The 20,778-nt window shown below is 42.3% G+C and overlaps 1 protein-coding gene across 3 annotated transcripts in view; it reads left to right on the top strand.

The window, feature by feature from the left end:
- Positions 1-17,224, top strand: part of SCAMP1 (secretory carrier membrane protein 1) — a 58,101-nt gene extending 40,877 nt beyond the window's left edge. For all 3 annotated transcript variants that reach the window (XM_040340773.1, XM_040340782.1, XM_040340791.1), the window contains exons 7-9: positions 1,442-1,543; positions 11,414-11,531; positions 16,679-17,224. In XM_040340773.1, the coding sequence (XP_040196707.1) occupies positions 1,442-1,543; positions 11,414-11,531; positions 16,679-16,843 (385 nt within the window). In that variant the 3' untranslated portion in view covers positions 16,844-17,224. The remainder of the gene's footprint in view (positions 1-1,441; positions 1,544-11,413; positions 11,532-16,678) is intronic.
- The last annotated feature ends 3,554 nt before the right edge of the window (positions 17,225-20,778 follow it).

Genomic DNA, 20,778 nt, shown 5'->3' with positions numbered 1-20,778 from the left:
ATAAGCTTTCGAGAGTACCCTCAGTTCTTTTCAACTGCTGCAAAAACCACAATTGCAGATATTGTTGTTTTTTCCCTGATACTTTTTGCAAAATGCTGAATAAAAATAAATAGCTGGAGAACAGGCACCTTATGGGAGAGAACTGCCTGCAGTTTTTGCTTCTTCAGTCAAACTCCAAGCAAAACTTTATGGTGGTGTTTCTAAGATCACCCACCCCATACTGCCTTATGCACATTCCTATTAAGAGTAAGTCCATCAAAAGCAAGTGGGGGCCAGTCTGGTTGACAGAGGTGCTGGAGCTTTGCCCGATACAACAGCTAAGATTTTGACATAGGAGTGAGGACATCTTTAGGAACTTTTTTTTTTTTGGTGACGGAATAGCTTTAAATAAAACCTCAACTTTACCTATACCACGGGTCCATTCCTTTCACAAAACAAGAGCTACTTATTATTATTATTATTATTATTATTATTAATTATATATATATATATATATATATATATATATATATATATATATATATATATATATATATATATATATATATATATATATATATATATATATATATATATATATATATATATATATATATATATATATATATATATATATATATATATATATATATAAATATAATATATATTATTTTTTTTTTATTTTTTTACTGGCTTTATAACATTTTAAAATGTGTTGCGTGCAACCAAACACCTCAATGTTCAATTAACAGTAGCGCTGTGACATGTCGATTAATAAATACTAAAAATAAAATACTCCTAAAAAAAAAACATTATAAAGGTCCATAGATGAATAAAATAAAAATAACAGTGCTGGCAACGTGCACAGTCCAAAAAATTGTGTAGAGAAAGGACTACAAATAAGTGAAAAGAGTAATAATCATCTTACACCGAATAATGACACCACTTGTGACTTCAGTATGATCCATTCTCTCCCAATCCAATCTGACTCACCAGACAGACATCCCTGACATAGATGGGCAATACACGCTCATAGAAATATCCCCACGATGTTACTCCAATATTCACAGGTCAGCATGCCACATAAGCTCCATAGGATAGGTTACTACACATCATGTAAAAAAGAAACCACTACAATAGTGCAATAAAATCAAATAAAAATGCTTTATTCAATAAGAAAATTGCTCACCAGAACAACTCTTGCAATATGGCACCTCACATGAACTAATAAAGCATGACCACAAAGCCTAACACCAGACAGAGGGATTTCAAGGCATCCCCTTTAAATAGTCGAAAATTAGGAAACCGGGATTTGGTCTGGATTGAACAGAAAGTGAGGTTGACGGATGTGTGGAATTTTTAAACCATAAGTTCTTTTTTTGTAATTTTGTGGCTAGATGTGTTTTAAACCCTCCCACTTATATGAATATATTATAATGTAACATCCTTTGTTTCTCTGCAGGAGTGACAGTTCTTTCAGGTTCTTTGTGTTTTTCTTTGTGTACATCTGTCAGTTTGCTGTGCATGTCCTCCAAGCTGCTGGATTTAAAGGCTGGGGTAACTGGTAAGTCAAATAATTGGACATGGTTCCTGGGTCATTATTTATTATGCCAGGCAATTGGCATTTCAATGTGGTGCTCAGCCAAGGTATCACTCCTATGTCTCAAGACAGGTATTTTTAAACTTTCTGGTCAAGCTTAAAATCACTGTTCAAGGAGAAGTCAAGCCAAAGCTCGTTTTGGCTAGGCTTCTTCTATGGATCACTGGAGTGCAATACGTTTGTGACCTGTCTTCAGCAGAGAGCAGACTGCAGTCTGCTTTCTGCTGATGCCACGGATTTCAGTACAGGCACAAAGTCTGGACCTGCCTGGAGTGATACCCGTCTCAGCCTCTCAGCGAGCCACTGAGAGCCTGAGACAGCCCTTTCCTCTTCCACTGCTTAGCGTTCCAATGAGCACACAGGGAGATGAGCAGAGAGCTGTGACTGACAGTCTGCAGCTCTTTGCTCGCGGACCTCTGAAAATCAAGTGACCGGCGGTGTTCGATCGCTCGGTTTTCAGTGCAGAGGCTCCAGGGGACAGATGCAGCATCAGTATGATTTTCCAAATAAAAGATTCCCATACTTCTCTTAAGTATTGGTATAGCTTTCCCCTTTTCCTACAGATATGGTAGCTAATAGGAGTAGGAAGTGTATGTCCAGAGTTGATACTGTATTAAAATATCAGTTCTGATTGCACATTTACGTGCCGCTGATGATGCTGTGCTTGGTTGTAGTGTAGCTTGGGCCTTGGTGGTGGCTCTGTCTCCCTCCCTTTGTGACTATTGCTCTGGGACTTCCCAGGTAGTCATATTTATTAAGCCTGTTCTGTGTTACGTGATGTTTGAAAAATAAATATGGACTATTGTGCTTACCTGTAAAATCAATTTTTTGGAGCACATCACAGGACACAGAGGTCACTCCCCCTTTCTGTTGGTGGCTGTTTCTTGCTATAAAATTGATGCTCTCATTGAGAGGCATGGTTATACAGGGAGGCATCCTGTCTTTGCCACTGTTCATTGACATATTGGTGGCTCATAACCCAGGTAATCATGTTTAATAAGCCTGCTCTGTGTCCCATGATGAGCAGGTTTTCCTTTGCTCTAGTTCCAGTGGCAACTGTAAAATGTTAGATTTTCCATCGCTATCTTTTCCCAGTGACCAAAACCATTAGAGGGGGTAAATCTCTTCGTTGGAGACACAGTTGTAAAATGAGTTTTAACCACTTAAGCCCCGGGCCACTTTTTGCAATTCGGCACTGCGTTGCTTTAACTGACAATTGCACGGTTGTGCGGCGTGGCTCCCAAACAAAATTGACATCTATTTTTTTTTTACCACAAATAGAGCTTTCTTTTGGTGGTATTTGATAACCTATTTTTCTTTATCGTACATCACGGGACACAGAGCGGCATATTCATTACTATATGGGTTATATGGAGTACCTTCAGGTGATGGACACTGGCAATCTCAAACAGGAAATGCCCCTCCCTATATAACCCCCTCCCACAGGAGGAGTACCTCAGTTTTTACGCCAGTGTCTTAGGTGTTGGTCATGGTTTAGCTTGCCTCCGCATCCTTGGGATTAGGTGAGCTAACCGGTTCTGTCCAAAGGCCTCAGCGCTAAAGTGGTCAGTAACCGGACCCCAAACCCTTGGGGTATAGCCCATAATGCTTTTCTTTTTAGAGAGCTGGACCCTGGGCCCAGAACTTAGAAACCTTTGGGGGCCTAATGTTTCTGTTGCCAGAGTGCTATATGGGCCCAGGACAGTGGATCCTTCATAGGAACCCAGGGCCCGAAGGTCTAGACAGCCCCACGGAGATGGGGGAAGATTGGGCCTCTTGCTTGGCAAAGTCCTGCGGCATGGAGCAGGTAAGTGAGGGGAAACTTGCGGAACTTGGTTCTTAGCAGGTTTTTCTGGGGGGTCACAGGGGACATGCCTAAAGTTATGCGCTGCATCTGGCAAAGTAAGTCACATATCTTAATGATAGGATGGCTCTATGTGTTGTTTCCCCATAAGAGGTGACCTCCCTGGTAGTATTGAAAAGCATTGAGTGGCTGTGTGTGTGTGTGTTAAGGAGAGCTGTGCTTACCTGCAAGCCTCCAGGCGATGCTGCATTGGTTCTTCCTCCTAGCCTGGATGACAGGCAAACGCTGGCCTCCTCGTGGGCTCCCTTCCCCCCACCCCCCCCCCCCCCGTCGGCGGGCTGCGTGCGCACGCGCGTCCCCGTGTTATGAGCGCAATTTCGCGCCGTTAGCTGAGGGGGGAAGGGCGGGTCAGTTGGTTTAAGGAAGGGGCGGCCCTTCCTTTTCGTTCCATCAGCTCAGTCTATGCTGGAACTGAGGAGGAAGAGACCAGAGCGGCAGCACGGGGCGCCGAGGAAACACAGTGGCCAAAAAAGATATTACAGTCTTCATAAGACTGTCTTGAAGCCTAGAAATAGGCTGTTCTTTTCTATCTCAGCAGTTTTTTTTTGGCAATACTACTAAGGGGGACAGAATGTTTTTTCTTTCTTGGGTTTGAAAAAAAAAAAAAAAATGAAAAAATCCATCAAAGGGAGAGAAAGCATTTTTTTCCCCCAAACGGGTTTTTGGGCAATAATTGCTTATAGTTCCAAACACCGATAAGTTAGCGGGCGTACCTCGGTATTGTACCATGGCATCCGGGTCAGAGGGTACAAGAGGTGGGGATTCCCCCAGAGAGTCTGAGGTCTCGGAAAAAATAATGCCGCTGCTTTCCCGAGAGGGAGCCTTGGGGCCATCGGGATCTGGGGCTGGAGCTGGCTCGGGTCAGTCCAACCCTAGGGTGGTCACGGACGAGGTATTGTCCACCTCTTTAAAGGAGATGGAAAAAAGAATGGAAAAGATGATAACCATGGCTCTGCGGGGCAGAAAACGGAATAAATCTCTGTCGCCCGAGCGTGGACCCTCTGAGGAGGAGGTCCTTTCCGCAGGGGAATTGGAAGACCTCTTGGACAAAGACCAAGCAGGTTCGGGGATCGAGGATCCGGATACAAGGGAGTCTGATGCAGTCTCCCAAAGGGAGAGCTGGTGGGTTCAAGCCTTAACGGACTTGGTCCATAGTGCTTTCAACTTGCCAGTACCAGATCTCCAAGTATCGACTGTTTCAGCTTTGGGCTCACTGAGGGCGCCTCAAAACAACGCAGTTTTTCCGATCCATCCTCTGCTAGAGGAAGTTTTGTTCCAAGATTGGATCAAGCCAGATAGAATCTTTTTACCACCTAAAAGATTCTCTGCCTTGTATCCTATGGAAGATACATTTTCCAAGAGATGGGCAACCCCTTCGGTGGACGCAGCCATCTCATGTGTTAACAAGTCTTTAACATGCCCTGTAGAAAACATACAGGTGTTCAAGGATCCGGTTGATAAACGCTTGGAAGCACTACTTAAAAACTCCTTCACTACTGCGGGGGCAGTAGTGCAGCCAGCTGTGGCTGCGATTGGGGTTGCTCAAGCATTATCGGATCAAATTAAGCAGATGCTTAAACTTATTCCTGCCCAGCAGGCAGAAGAATTTTCGGATGTCCCTAGGGCCATACGCTTTACGGTAGATGCGATTTAAGGATTCTATCCAGCAAGCGTCACGTTTATCGTTATCCCTTATCCATATGAGAAGACTCTTATGGTTAAAGAGCTGGGAGGCCGAGCCTCCATGCAAGAAGCTCCTGGTAGGGTTCCCCTTCCATGGAGGACGACTCTTCGGAGAAGACCTGGATAAATACATTCAGACCATTTCAAGCGGCAAAAGTACTCTTTTGCCAACTAAGAAGAAGTTTCAGGGGCCTGCGTTTAAACGACAGCACTCCCCTGGGCAGGGGCCCTCTAATGCCAAACAGTATCGACGGCCTCCTGCAAGATCAAACTTTAACTTCAATAGTAGATCGCAGGGCCAGGCGGCCAGAGGCAAGAAGCAGTGGTTTCGCAAACCAGCCCCCAAGCCGACCTTATGAAGGGGCGCCCCCACCCACGAAGGTGGGGGGAAGGCTGCGTCTCTTTTCAGAGGTTTGGGAAGCCAGCATTCCCGACAAGTGGGTACGGTCTTCCGTGGCCACGGGCTACAAATTAGACTTCCTAAGGTTTCCTCCTCCTCATTTCCAGGAGTCAGGGATTCCAAACGATCCGGAGAAAGGAGCCGCATTAATGACGGCATTAAATCATCTACTCTCCCAGGAAGTAATAATAGAGGTACCAGTCCTAGAACAAGGGCTGGGTTTCTACTCCAACCTATTCATCGTCCCAAAGTCCAATGGAGATGTCAGGCCAATTTTGGACCTAAAGATGGTAAATGCATACCTAAAGGTCCGCTCATTTCGGATGGAATCCGTGCGGTCAGCAGCTGCCACACTCCAAAAGGACGACTTCATGGCTTCCATAGACATAAAGGATGCCTACCTTCATGTTCCAATTTATCAGCCACATCAAAGATATCTACGCTTTATGGTGGCTTCGCGTCATTTCCAGTTCGTGGCGCTTCCCTTTGGGTTGGCTACGGCCCCCCGGGTGTTCACGAAGGTCCTAGCCCCAATCCTAGCCAAGCTAAGGATCCAAGGGGTCACGATCCTAGCGTACCTGGAAGACCTCCTAGTCATAGATCACTCGTCTCCTGGCTTGGAACGAGCAGTGGCCCTCACGGTCCAATACCTCGAGAGGTTCGGCTGGGTCCTAAACCGAGAAAAGTCAGCATTCCAGCCCACAAGGCAGTTGGAATATCTCGGCATGAGGTTAGACACAGAACAACAAAGAGTGTTTCTACCTCTGATGAAGGTCAAAGCCATCAGGGAATTGATCCTACTGGTTCTAAGCAAAAAGGAACCAACTATTCGCCTATGTATGCGGTTACTAGGCAAGATGGTGGCCACATTCGAGGCGGTACCGTACGCCCAGAGCCACACTCGCATCCTGCAGGCAGCCATCCTGTCAGCATGGAGCAGGAGGCCACAGGCCTTGGATATCCCTTTGCCGCTCTCATCAAGAGTCCGACAAAGTCTGTGTTGGTGGTTAGACCCTCAGAATCTAGTGAAGGGGAAGTCTTTCAGCCCAGTGGCTTGGAAGATAGTAACCACAGACGCCAGCCTGACGGGCTGGGGAGCAATTTTGGATGGTTGCACTCGCCAGGTTACTGGGGCAAAGCCAGAGAGGCAGTTGCCCATCAACATCTTGGAGCTCAGAGCTGCTCGACTAGCCCTCAGGGCTTGGACGTCCAAATTGCAGGGGTTCCCGGTGAGAATTCAATCAGACAATGCCACGGCCGTGGCATACATAAATCACCAAGGGGGAACCAAGAGTCAAGCCGCTCAGAGAGAGGTGAGCTTGATTCTCCTGTGGGCAGAGGCTCATGTGCCCTGCATATCGGCAATATTCATTCCAGGAGTGGACAACCTTCAGGCGGACTTCTTAAGTCGCCAGACTCTGTTGCCGGGGGAATGGTCTCTACATCCACAAGTCTTTCAGACACTCTGCCAAAGATGGGGAGTGCCAGACGTGGATGTCATGGCATCGAGATTCAACAAGAAGCTAGACAGGTTCATATCCCGCTCAAGGGATCCGATGGCCTGCGGAACCGATGCGCTGGTTTGCCCTTGGCATCAGTTCAAACTTCTTTATGCGTTTCCCCCGCTCCAGTTACTACCCCGCCTGCTGCGCAGGATCAGGGTGGAGCATATACCAGTCATCCTGGTAGCTCCAGCATGGCCCAGAAGGGCATGGTATTCACTAATCCTGAAGATGGTAGTGGGAGACCCTTGGACTCTTCCTCTACGGCCAGACCTGCTATCGCAAGGTCCGATCCTCCACCCTGCCTTACGGCATCTAAATTTGACGGCCTGGAGGCTGGATCCCTGATTCTCAGGGGTAGAGGTCTGTCTCAGAAAGTAATCTCTACCCTAATCAGAGCCAGGAAACCGGTCTCTAGGGTGATTTATTACAGGGTCTGGAAGGCCTATGTAGGCTGGTGTGAGTCCAAGCGATGGCTTTCTCGCAAGTTTACCATCGATAGAGTCTTAAGTTTTCTCCAGCTAGGAGTGGATAAAGGACTGGCATTAAGCACAATCAAGGGACAGATTTCAGCTTTGTCAGTGTGGTTTCAGCGGCCGCTGGCCACCCACTCGCTGGTTAAGACCTTCATTCAAGGGGTCTTACGTATTAATCCTCCAGTTAAATCCCCGATTTGTCCGTGGGATTTAAATCTTGTTCTGTCAAGTTTACAGAAACAACCTTTTGAGCCGTTGGCTGAAATTCCTTTGGTTTTACTGACAAGGAAGTTGGTATTTTTGGTCGCCATAGTTTCCGCCAGAAAAGTATCGGAACTGGCAGCCTTATCCTGTAAGGAACCATATCTTATTTTACATAAGGACAAGGTCGTTCTCTGCCCTCATCCTTCCTTCCTACCAAAGGTTATATCCAGTTTTCATCTAAACCAGGATTTGGTATTACCATCCTTCTTTCCTAAACCTACTTCCAGAAAGGAAGGGTTGCTGCATACCTTGGATATTGTCAGGGCCATGAAGGCCTATCTTAAAGCTACAGAGAAGATCCGGAAAACAGATGTGTTGTTCATTTTACCGGATGGGCCCAAGAAGGGGCAGGCAGCTGCAAAATCCACCATCTCGAGGTGGATTAAACAGTTAATCACTCAGGCCTACGGCTTGAAGAGGTTGCCTCCTCCGTTATCATTAAAGGCTCATTCTACTAGGGCCATGGGCGCATCCTGGGCAGCACACCACCAGATCTCTATGGCTCAAGTTTGCAAGGCGGCAACCTGGTCTTCTGTCCACACGTTTACAAAATTCTACCAGTTGGACGTAAGAAGGAATACTGATACAGCCTTTGGGCAGGCAGTGCTGCAGGCTGCAGTTTGAGACCCTCGGATTCCGGGGGCTCCCTTTTGAGTTAAATTTAAAAATTATTTTTCTCAACTAAGTTGGATTTATTATGATTTGAGTATATCTCTAAATTAAATCCTTTTGTCTTGGAGATGTTCTCCCTCCCCTCATTGTAAGCATTGCTTTGGGACATCCCATATAGTAATGAATATGCCGCTCTGTGTCCCGTGATGTACGATAAAGAAAAAGAGATTTTTAATACAGCTTACCTGTAAAATCTTTTTCTTGGAGTACATCACGGGACACAGAGCTCCCACCCCTCTTATGGGGACCATTTTGGGAGGCATACTGCTTGCTACAAAACTGAGGTACTCCTCCTGTGGGAGGGGGTTATATAGGGAGGGGCATTTCCTGTTTGAGATTGCCAGTGTCCATCACCTGAAGGTACTCCATATAACCCATATAGTAATGAATATGCCGCTCTGTGTCCCGTGATGTACTCCAAGAAAAAGATTTTACAGGTAAGCTGTATTAAAAATCTCTTTTTTGCGCTATAAACAAAAATAAACGGCAATTTTTTTTTTAAAAAAAAAGCAATATTTTGTACTTTTTTGATATAATAAATATCCCAATTTTTTTTTTTTTTTTTTTTTAAAGCATTTTTTTTTCTCAGTTTAGGCCGATATTTTGGTAAAAAAAATCGCAAATAAGCGTATATTGATTGGTTTGCGCAAAAGTTATAGCATCTACGAAATAGGGGATAGTTTTATGGCATTTTTATTATTATTTTTATTTTTTTACTAGTAATAGCGGCGATCTGTGATTTTCTTCTTCTTTTTTTTTTTTTTTTTTTTATCGTGACTGCGACTTCATGGCGGACACTTTTGACACTATTTTGGGACCATTGTCATTTTTACAGCGATCAGTGCTATAAAAATGCAATGATTACTGTAAAAATAACAGTGATAGGGTTAACCACTAGGGGGCGCTGAAAGGATTAAGTGTGTCCCAGGGAGTGATTCTAACTGTTAGGCGGAGGAGCTACCAGTTACATGTCAGCGATCACTGTTCCTGATCACAGGAAACCCTAGGCAGAACAGGGGAATGCCTTGTTTACAAAGGCATCCCCCTGTTCTGCCTTTGCCGACCGCAATCGCGGGCTGCCTAGGAACATCGAGTTCCCGGGACCCGCGGGCGCACTTGTGAGGCTGGGTGGCAAATTTAAAGGGACGTACAGGTACGCCCATTTGCCTGCCCGAGCCATTGTGTCAGCGTATATTGTCGTGTGGCGGTCAGCAAGCGGTTAAAGGATAAGTTCACTTTTGGTTTATTAAAGCGGAGTTCCAACCACAATTAGCATTTTTTAAATGTATGTCCTTTCATCCTGCGTTTTCATAATATAAATCTGGTCACTTACTATTTTACAATCCGCCACCGATCCGCATAGATATTCAAAAAAGATAGTTTATAAAACTATATCTACACCGTTGTCATTTTGCTTGTGGGCATTGTGAAGCCTACAGGCACTTACTTCCTGGAAGTCTTGGATGGGGAGTGATAATTGGACAGCACACTGCATCCTGGGAAATGATGACACACATTTCCCAGGAGCATTAGAGGGAGATGATGTCAGAATCCTAGGTGGTTTCAAAGGCAGATTTCGTGGAACTGCATAGCAACAGGCATTTCCAGATGAGTAAAAAAATTTTTTTTTTTTCTTTCTTAGTCATAAGCAACAGTTTAAAGCAAAATAGTTTTTTTTTTATGGAACCTCCACTTTAAGGGGGTTGTTAAGGCAGAAGGTTTTTTTTTCTTAATGTATATTCTATACATTAAGATAAAAAGCCTTTTGTGTGCAGCAGCCATCCTAACACTTTCTAGAGGTCCCTCTGTCCAGCGATGTCCACAAGTGTCTCAGCCGCCCTCCCTCCTAATTGGCTGAGACACAGCAGCGGGTGCAGTTGGCTGCCGTTGCTGTCAATCAAAGTAATCTAGCCAATCAGAAGAGAGAAGGGGCAGGGCTGTGTCGGCACTCCGCGTTTTAATGGACACAGGGAGCTGTGACTTGGCTCCTCGGGTGCCCCCATAGCAAGCTGCTTGCTGTGGGGACACTGAACTGGAGAGGGACTTAAGAAGAGGAGGATATGGCTGATCTGTGCAAATTCATTGCAACAGAGCAGGCAAGTATAACATGTTTAATATTTTTATAGAAAAAAAATAAGCCTTTTTACAATACATTTTAGTGTGTAACATGTTGACAAAGAGCACCTGCCTGCACCCGTCCGATTCCTTGCTGTGACAACTGGTGGGGGGTTTTCTCCCCGCTGTCACAATTTAAATACAGTGTGGCTGTGCAGGGCTCCACCCACATGGCCACATCATTCATTCACAGCAAACTGAATGAATTACAACTACTATCAGCCACTGCGGCAGCCGGCTTATAGTTCTCGATGAACTGCTATTATGCTGGTGAGCTCTCTCGTAGTTCATTGATCTTCTTGCTCTCCAGCAATTGTCTGCCCGTATGTGGGTACAGAGACGGCCTGCAGGAGCCTGACATTGCACGCGCCATCTGCTAATCATGGGTACATTGCTCTGCAGGCTTCAGAAAAAAAAATGTACATTTAAAAAAAAAAAAAAAAGGTGAACTTGGCCTTTAACTGTTCCTTTTTTCTATTTAAAATGTATTTTAAGTAGCGTAATTTTATGTGAAAGTTATGGCACTCTTGGAGGACTCTTTCGCTATTGCGCATGCACACTAAAGACATTAACACGCCAAGTTATTGATTTATAATACTGCTGGTGAATAGAAGAACAGAATTCATATGGTATAGAGTAGTAGTTGTAGTATAGGGTTTAATTGGTCTTTCAAATAATAATAAAATTGTGTATATGATAGTTTTTATTGCTGTAATTTCACTAAAATGTCTGCAAAAGTTGATAACATTTTTCAAATAAACCAGCATTTTATTATAGTGGTCATTATCAAACATGATTTAGTATCAACAAAGCATCGGTCTGGAATTGGATTACTTATTGCTGAACTTTTTCTTTCAGTGGCTGGATTTCTGCATTAACTGCACTGAACAATAATATTCCAGTGGGGATAATGATGATTATAATTGCTGCCCTATTCACAGCTTCTGCAGTAATATCACTAGCAATGTTTAAAAAGGTAAGGCTGTAAAATGTTTTATATATAGATGAAATAAAGTGGTTGTAAGCACCTACATATACCTAGTGAGGTAACTGGCCTCAGGTGATACACATAGATGAAACAAAACTTCCTGCATATGTTGTACCTGTTTACCTGCAGCCCTGCCTCTTCTCCACATCAGTTGAAAGTGCATTAATTTACACAGGATCTCTTGGCTCTGAAAAGCAGTGGATGGGGCGCTGCAGTTACTCTGTAGGGCTCAGTGAGGGAAACTTTGAGCCCTGATTGGAGGGAAGGGACATGCCCCTGTCAATCTGCTGGAGAACCCTCCCCTGTCGCCTTTTTTTCCCCTTCTTGGTGTCGGGAAAACTTGTCAGAAGTGACTACTGCAGATAGCAGAGGAACGGGGTAGCAGAGAGAAATGACACTTGGTGCTCTGGATTGTACACACTATAGAGAGAAACGCTTTGTTCATATTGTCTGAGGGTTAAAACCACTTTAATTCTTTATACCTGGCAACATCATGTCTGCTAATTTTAGATAACCCTTGTATACAGTATATCATATCCCTACAGTCAGCTGTCCTTTATTGTGTTGTATACCGGTGTCTGGACACGTCTCGCCACATTTCCACATGTATCAAATGATACAATAGTAATGCCCATCAAATCAAGTTCTTCGACGGTGCATGCAATAAGAGGTTACTGGTTGGTACAGAAAGCACAACCTTTTCATTTATGTTCTTTATTTTTGTCTTGTCTTTGTATAGGCAAATTATTGATAAAGCTGTAAGTAGCTTAAAAAAAATATTGGTAGGGAGGGGTACATTGATTACCAGACTCTCCTCAGATGGTGTACTGTGTTTTGTGTGTGTGGAAATTACCAGTCGCGTATCGGAGGAGAAGCTTGTGCATAGCTGGGTGAATAGAAGGTCATGATATTATGTGACTTCAGGGTAGGTGCATCATTACCGGTCTGTGTCGCATGCTTTGTGGAAATGGGCTGTCATTTAGTTAAATGGTGGCCAAGGAGTGATTAATATGTAAATATACATACATCTTTTTCATATAGATTTACTCAGTTCCCCTTGAAACTCTTGGTTTCAAGCTAAGTTGGTACTTTAAGCCAATGCATTAACATAATCAACTTTTAATAATTCCCAGTACCTATTTAGTTCCATATAAGTTTCCCATGTGCCTATTACAGAATGTTCACATTTTGCTAGTTGCCATGTAGAAGCAATGTATTGCTGAATCAAGTTGAAACTGCCCTGCTTTACTATCTCAAAGGTAATAAGTAGCAAAAGCCTAGATGGCTTAGGTGCTGCTCACCCCCTTAAATATACTACAAATACAATGACGTTTCTCCCAAGGGCTTTAACCACTTAAGCCCCGGACCTTTAGGCAGCTAAATGCCCAGGCCAGGTTTTGCGATTCGGCACTGCGTCGCTTTAACAGACAATTGCGCGGTCGTGCAACGTGGCTCCCAAACAAAATTGGCGTCCTTGTTTCCCCACAAATAGAGCTTTCTTTTGGTGGTATTTGATCACCTCTGCGGTTTTTATTTTTTGCGCTATAAACAAAAATAGAGCGACAATTATGAAAAAAATGCAATATGTTTTTTACTTTTTGCTATAATAAATATCCCCCAAAAACATATAAAAAAATGTTTTTCCTCAGTTTAGGCCGATACGTATTCTTCTACCTATTTTTGGAAAAAAAATCGCAATAAGTGTTTATCGATTGGTTTGCGCAAAATTTATAGCGTTTACAAAATAGGGGATAGTTTTATTGCATTTTTATAAATTTTATTGTAGTTCCCAGAGCTCATTTTTTTTTTTTTTTTAACGGGGAACCAGAGCTCATATTTTAAACAGAATGTGTTTTTTTTTTTTTACTACTATTGGCGCCGATCAGCGATTTTTTTCGTGACTGCGACATTATGGCGGACACTTCGGACAATTTTGACACATTTTTGGGACCATTGTCATTTTCACAGCAAAAAATGCATTTAAATTGCATTGTTGTGAAAATGACAGTTGCAGTTTGGGAGTTAACCACAGGGGGCGCTGTAGGAGTTAGGGTTTACCTAGTGTGTGTGTTTACAACTGTAGGGGGGTGTGGCTGTAGGACTGACGTCGTCGATCGTGTCTCCCTTATAAAAAGGATCACTCGATCTATACGCCGCCACAGTGAAGTACGGGGAAGCCGTGTTTACATACGGCTCTCCCCGTTCTTCAGCTCCGGGGAGCGATTGCGACGGAGCGGCTATAAACGAATAGCCGCGCCGTCGTCCCGGATCGCTCCCCGAGGGAATCCGCACGCAGCGGAGGGGGTCCCGATCGGACCCCCCACCCGCTAGAAGGCAAGGACGTGTATATATACGTCCTTCTGCCTGTACGTGCCATTCTGTGGACGTAAATAGTCGTGCGGCGGGCGTTAAGGGGTTAATCCAGCAAAGAAATCCAAACAATGTACCAAAAAGTAAAATGAACAATTTTACTGAGTAAGATTTTGATTTTTGTAATCGAAGCACTTGTTTTTGGCAGGAATACTATCTTGGAAATTTCTATACCAAGTTTGTTACCTGCCATTGTTTAAGGACATCATTTTATTGTAGTTCCCAGAGCTCATTTTTTTTTAACAGGGAACCAGAGCTCATATTTTTAACAGAATGTGTTTTTGATCCTAAAATGTGTATCAATAAAATTAATTTGACTTTGCTGCATTAACTACTTCCAGCCGAAGGATGTCATATGACATCCTGGATTTTCAGCTGGGATATCTGAATGATGCCTGCAGCTACAAGCATCATTCAGAAGTTTATTTTCTGCCGGCGATTCTGTGCACAGCAAGAATCATAGCGGCAGTTCTGTCGCTTGATCATCCTTGGAGGCGACGGGGGGGCGCGGTTGGACTATTGCGGTACTGATAAAATAAATATCAATTATACAAATGCAAATATAAAACACGAAAATTATTTTATTGAATAAAACATCAAAAAGGGTTACAGGCTTAAAATAGTGACAACCGTACACAACACCAGTGAACTTATCCCCAAAGGGGAAGAAAACGGTGAATTGAGGGTCACAACAATCAATCAATGGTTATACATTGAGAAAAACTACAATGTGTAGATTGGGGAACAGTGGCTCAGCTGCTTACCTAAAAAAAAAAAAAAACCTGCGGGCAGAGGCAAGGTCCCATGCGGCGACCAGGAGGTGCACATATGTGGATGTACCTACTTGCCAAATATGTGAGGTAAAGGAAGTGGTTAGTAGCTAGAACCCGGACCTTGAACTAGTGGGGAGTGCACAAACACACGTGATATCAACCAGTGATGGGTGTAGAATTGTGCGGTGGTGTGGGTGAGAAAAGGAAGGGGGGGGGGAGCAGGAAAGAAAGGAAGGGAACAAAAGGGGGGGGGGGGAAGAAGTACAGGAATAAAAAAGAGAACACAGAAGAGGAAAAAAACGGAGAAAAGAGTATAAAAGTGTACCTTGAATAGAAGGAAGATAAATGGTGTATGAAAGGGGTCCCGGGAGCAGGATCCCAACTGGAACAGGTGCTGGAGAGCACATGAAAACTCAGCGAGAAGTGTCAAGAGAAGTGAAATATGTGAAGGAGAGGGACCACATAGGATCCCAGGGTAGTGACGCCAGCACAGTGACACCTGAATGAAAGAAAAAATGTGTAAATTCGGGGATTGTATATAAATATATATATATATATATATATATATATATATATATATATATATATATGTATGTGTGTGTGTGTGTGTGTGTGTGTGTGTGTGTGTGTGTATATATAAGGGTGATGGTGAATAAAAATAGAAGGGGGAGGAGGGGGTAACCAAGGTTGCTAACTAAAAAGGCGAGATAACTTACTGTGGGCTGGGTAAAGCCACAGCGATCCCGGAAACCAGCATCCATTGCGCTGGAAGGAGGAGAGTCCTGCTTATATGCACCCTATCTGGCGCCGCCGACACAGAAGCAGCCCGGAGAAGCCCAGCCCTACCCATAAGAGGCGGGGAGTGGCAAGCAGCTGAGTCCGATTGATTGAAAAATCAATACATGTAAGGAGGTGTGTGGAAATAAATACCACCAAAGTGGACTGGGGCAATGAATAGCGGACGCTTGGGGCATATGAGGAGTAAGAAAACAAGCCTCCGACAGCGTCGCCATGCGTCCCACTACGGTAATAGTTGGCCGAGGGGGGATCATGGCGCGCACATGGGGCTGATAACGTACACTCAAGATGGTAAAGGATGCTCAATGTATAGGGTATACTACAGCGCTACTATATATAATATAAAGAAAAAACAAAAATACCTAAATTAATATTGCTGCAATATAAACAGTGAACTAAACCAATAAAAACTAAAAAATATATATATGCACCAATATTAACTAATGTTGCATACAAAGTACGGGGTGTGCATGGATGGCCAATACCAGGCATGCACACTGGTAGCAAGTGCCAAAATAATCAGTGCCAGTGAAAATAGATGCAAGCAAAAAACACAAAGGCAAACCAATAGCACAGTATCCGTGTTTGACTTGAGATAGGAAGTCCTGTATCGAGCTGAATGATCCACAGTGCTTCCTGTGTATTGGCCATCCATGCACACCCCGTACTTTGTATGCAACATTAGTTAATATTGGCGCATATATATATTTTTCAAAGGATACTCAATATGTCCATGCGGTTGTAACTCGCATTTGGGCAGATTAAGCAGTACATTGCAGGTTATGGGGACCCCCTTACCTATTGTCTGTTTTCCCTCATTGCTTGCTACAAATTTGGGGATTTGCTGAACTGGGAGGGGTTATACTTCTATGAGGAATACTGTCTTTTTTTCTTTCTTCTTCTTTTTTTTTTTTTTTTTTTTTTTTTTTTTTTTTTTTGTCCAGTGTCCCTTTAACTGAAGGTGGTAGCATAAAAAAAGCAGTTATGCATACAAGCTACCCTGTGCCCTATGATGTACTCCAAGAAAATAATCTTGCAGGTTAATCAAAAACGTTTAATATTACTTGACGTGGTATTCTAAGGTCATTCAGAGAGTGAAACACTTGAATCTGGCAACATCTAATATAGATGGTTTATTATATCTGTCTAATGCGGTTTACCTTTTTGACTTTTTTTCTTCTTCTTGCCGTACAGGTACATGGACTGTACCGGACAACAGGCGCCAGCTTCGAAAAGGCCCAACAAGAATTTGCTACAGGGGTTATGTCCAACAAAACCGTGCAGACTGCTGCAGCCAATGCTGCTTCTTCAGCCGCAAACAATGCTGCCCAGAATGCTTTCAAGGGTAACCAGATGTAAGAGGGCCAGCTACAATTGACCATTACCAGTTATCTCTGTCCAGTCACGCTCCTCTCCTCCAGCCGTGTTTGCAGCACCCACAAAAGACTATAAATTGCACTCGCCATGTGTATTTGCTACATTCAGGCCCATTCAGTGCCAGTTGGAATTGGAATGTCACATATGATTGCGGGCACTTCATGGGCATATTGGTTGTGCATGGTCTGAACCAATAATGAATCTCTTGTACACCCCTCCCCATCTTTATTTTCTTCAGCCTGCAGTCCTCTGCACCCAACATTGTATAAATAATATCTGGTGGATTAATATAGTGAGAATATGGCGTTTGTAGATTGGAATTGTGATGAGGTCCTAAATAGAGAGAGTATTTTCTGATTTTTACTTCTGAAATGGCTCATTTTTTAATGTTATGTAGTTTATTTTAAGAACAATACACTAGGCAGCATCTGCCCTGCGGTTAGGGAAGACGATGATGTGTCCCAAGCAGTTGCCATGTCAGCTGTGTTTATTTAATATTGAAGCACAAATTAATATTAGAACTGACGTGTCCTAAAGAGAAACCAGCTACAGTATTGTGTTTACTCTGTTTCGATTGTGAGGACCAGGCAAACAAAGTTCAAGCATGTATATATTTATCAGAATAGGTCATGTGACAAAGAATGCAGCATGGCTGACCTTTGTCTGTTTTAATCTGTGCTCACCCAATATAGGTATGCCACCTACTGTTATAGAGTGGTTACTATAGTTTTGTCATTGGCGGAAGTCAGAAAGGGAAACCTAATCGGTGTTTATGCTGAATTCTCTACAGCAAAGGTGGGCAACCTGCAACTCCCTTGATTTTGCAGAACTACAAGTCCAAGCAAGCTGAGACTTGCAGGTGTACTGTGGATTCAATGGTCACCTTAGCGTTTGTGTGTGTGTTTCTTTTTTTGTGTGTGTGTTTGTGATGTCTCTTTAAGCCCTTTTGTTTTACTGGTTTTATTTAATGCAGTGCATTGTTCTGTTTGTTTTCTTAAAAGTAACTTCTAGTGGAAGTGTGTTTCCTGTTGTATGCTTTGAAGCATTTGCTAACAGTAGCCAAGACAGTTTCAGATCCTGTCATTGATTTTTTATTTTATTTTTTCCTGGAATTTGGCATATCCATTATTGTAGAACCATGATTAGAGCGCTTTTTATTTATTTGTCTTGGTTTCTTTTCTGTTGGATCACAAATGGTTGCCTTGTGAGGATATGGAGTTCTTTCCTTTTTCAGGCTCTGTATAGCATTTCCTAATTTTAAACGTTTACATTTGAGAAGTAGTATTCTGCCTTTTACCCACCTGACAAGTGAGACTTTTTTATTTTGTGAATAAAACAGAATCTGCTAATGGCCAATAACATTTCTTATTTGATTTGAAACATTTGTATTGGCTGCCTACATATAGTTGCACCTTTTTGATTTGTTACAAAAAAAAAGTTTATATGGATGTATTTCATCGTGCAGTAAAGTACAAGTAAAAATGATTAGGGAGTTATGCCATTACACCACGTGTGTTTCATACCCTCCACACAAAAAAATACATATAGCACTTAAAATTGTTCAGCACTCCCTAAAATGTACAACATATAAATTGATTCCTAATATAGTATTTGCATTATGTATTAAATACAATAATGTCTATCCATTAAAAAAATATATCTAAATATCACCCAATTCACTTTAAATTGTGATCAATGTAGTAATGATGCACGAAATCAAATAAAATAAAAATTCATGAAACCAACAGTTCAAAAAATTGAAATCTGTAATCAGATTGTGTCTATAGTGCAAACAACGTGACAAACTTCTTTCTTCTAGCCAACGCCTGATTTCTGCACCACATGTGTATTCAAATTGAATACTTGCGTTCAAGGACAGACCTCTCACGATGCAGAGCTTTTTGAGGATAGCATCAATTCCTCATGTACAAGCCAATATATTGGAGGGTTTTCCCCAGCCTCACTACTTTTCACAGTGCCACTTCCAGTTCACTCTCCTTTTTATTAGAGACTTAATATATCCTATAAATTCATGCCCAGGCTATTTTTTGCTATACGGCACTGTTATTTTAACTGACAATTGCATGGTCATGTACCCAAATAAAAGATGTAATTATTTTTTCCCAAAAATAGAGCTTCCTTTTGGTGGTATTTGATCACCTCTGCGTTTGTTATTTTTGTGCTCTATAAACAAACAAAAAAAAAAACACAATAAAACAAAAAACAAAGCAATATTTTTTACTTCCTGCTATAAAGCATATTCAGTACAAAAATAAACAAATTTCTTCAAAAAATTAAGGCCAATATGTATTCTGCTACATATTTTTGGTTAAAAAATAAATAAAAATCTCTAAGTGCATATTGATTGGTTTGCGCACAAGTTGTAGCGTCTACAAACTATGGGATGTATGCTGGATTTATATATATATATATATATATATATATATATATATATATATATATATATATATATATACACATACACACACACACACACACACACACACACACACACACACACACACACACACACACACACACACACACACTACTGATATTGGCGATCAGCGACTTATAGCGGGACTGCGATATTGCAACGGACGTTCTGACACTTTGTGGGAACCAGTGACACTAATATAGTGATCAGTGCTAAAAATATGCACGTTCCTTGTACTAATAACACTGGTTGGAAAGAGGTTAAACATCTAGGATGATCAAGGGGTTAAATGAGTGTCTAGCCAGTGTTTGTGTGTTTTGCTTTTACTAAGGGATGTGATGGATTTTACTCTATGCTTTGCAGTGAGAGAAAATCCATCACATCCTTGCTGTCGGAATAGAACTCTGGCTTGTTTACAGAGGCAGAGCTTCGCCCAGCCTCTCTCCTCGACGACTGGTGCTGATCAGGTTCTGCTGTGACTAATCACAGCAGAAGTGGCATGCGCTCCCTAGGCGGAAGTGCAAAATCACAAATGTATATGTGATCCTGTGCAGAACAGCCGCCCTATAGCACTAAATCTATGTGGTTAATTTATTGAATTTCTTAAAATCCTACTTAAAAAAATGCAGAAATTAAAGCAGGCTAATCAATCTCCTGTTGAGCAGTATTCGCAACGCTATGTAGAGAGTGTCATTGGAAACTCGCATCATCCCTGTCTACCCTGACAGGTCTCTAAGTTGCTCTGCCCTCTTCCACAATGATGTCGCTCATTGCTGGGCATAACACCATTGCAAGGTTGGTTTTTTGGCTTTAAATTTTATTTGATTTCTTTGCATCATTAATGCATTTCACAATTTTAAAGTGCATTGGGTGATATTTTGATATATGTTTAAAATTGGATATTGAAGTTAATCGATTTTTATTATTGTATTTGATACATTATGAATACACATAATATATTATGGATCTATTTATTATATCTTGCATGTTGTAGGGAGCACTGCACAATTTTTTAAGTTTTTTTATATGTTACAAATGTATGCAGTAATTTACATTGTGGGCAGGTGGAGTACATTAGAACTTATGGAGTAGATGGTAATAGTAGAGTTGCATTTATTCAATGAAATACTTATTATTTAACCTGTTTTAGGTGGGGTTTGCTGTGGTGCATTCTGTGAATTTAAAATGTATTTCCACTTTTGCAGCCAATGTCGGGTTAACGCCGACTTTATATTTGTTACCTGTTCTCATTCACATAGCTTCAAAATCTTACCTAGCTTTCTCCTTCTCTGTGATGTTAGAGGTGGGCTGTGGAGTTTACCATACTTAAAGGATCAGTTCACCTTTGGAACATTTTACATGTTCTACCCGTTTTTAGGGTGGAACAAGTTCCACCCTTCTCCTCCTGATTCCTGATTTTGTTGGTGTCATATGGTAGGAATAGTGCCCATTTATTAGTGTCAGTGGGAATAGTAGAGCT

Source organism: Rana temporaria, chromosome 1 (genome assembly GCF_905171775.1).
Source record: "Rana temporaria chromosome 1, aRanTem1.1, whole genome shotgun sequence".
Classification (NCBI taxonomy): Eukaryota; Metazoa; Chordata; class Amphibia; order Anura; family Ranidae; genus Rana; species Rana temporaria.
Note: the sequence above shows the minus strand (reverse complement) of the source record. Positions and strands in the feature narration are given on the sequence as shown.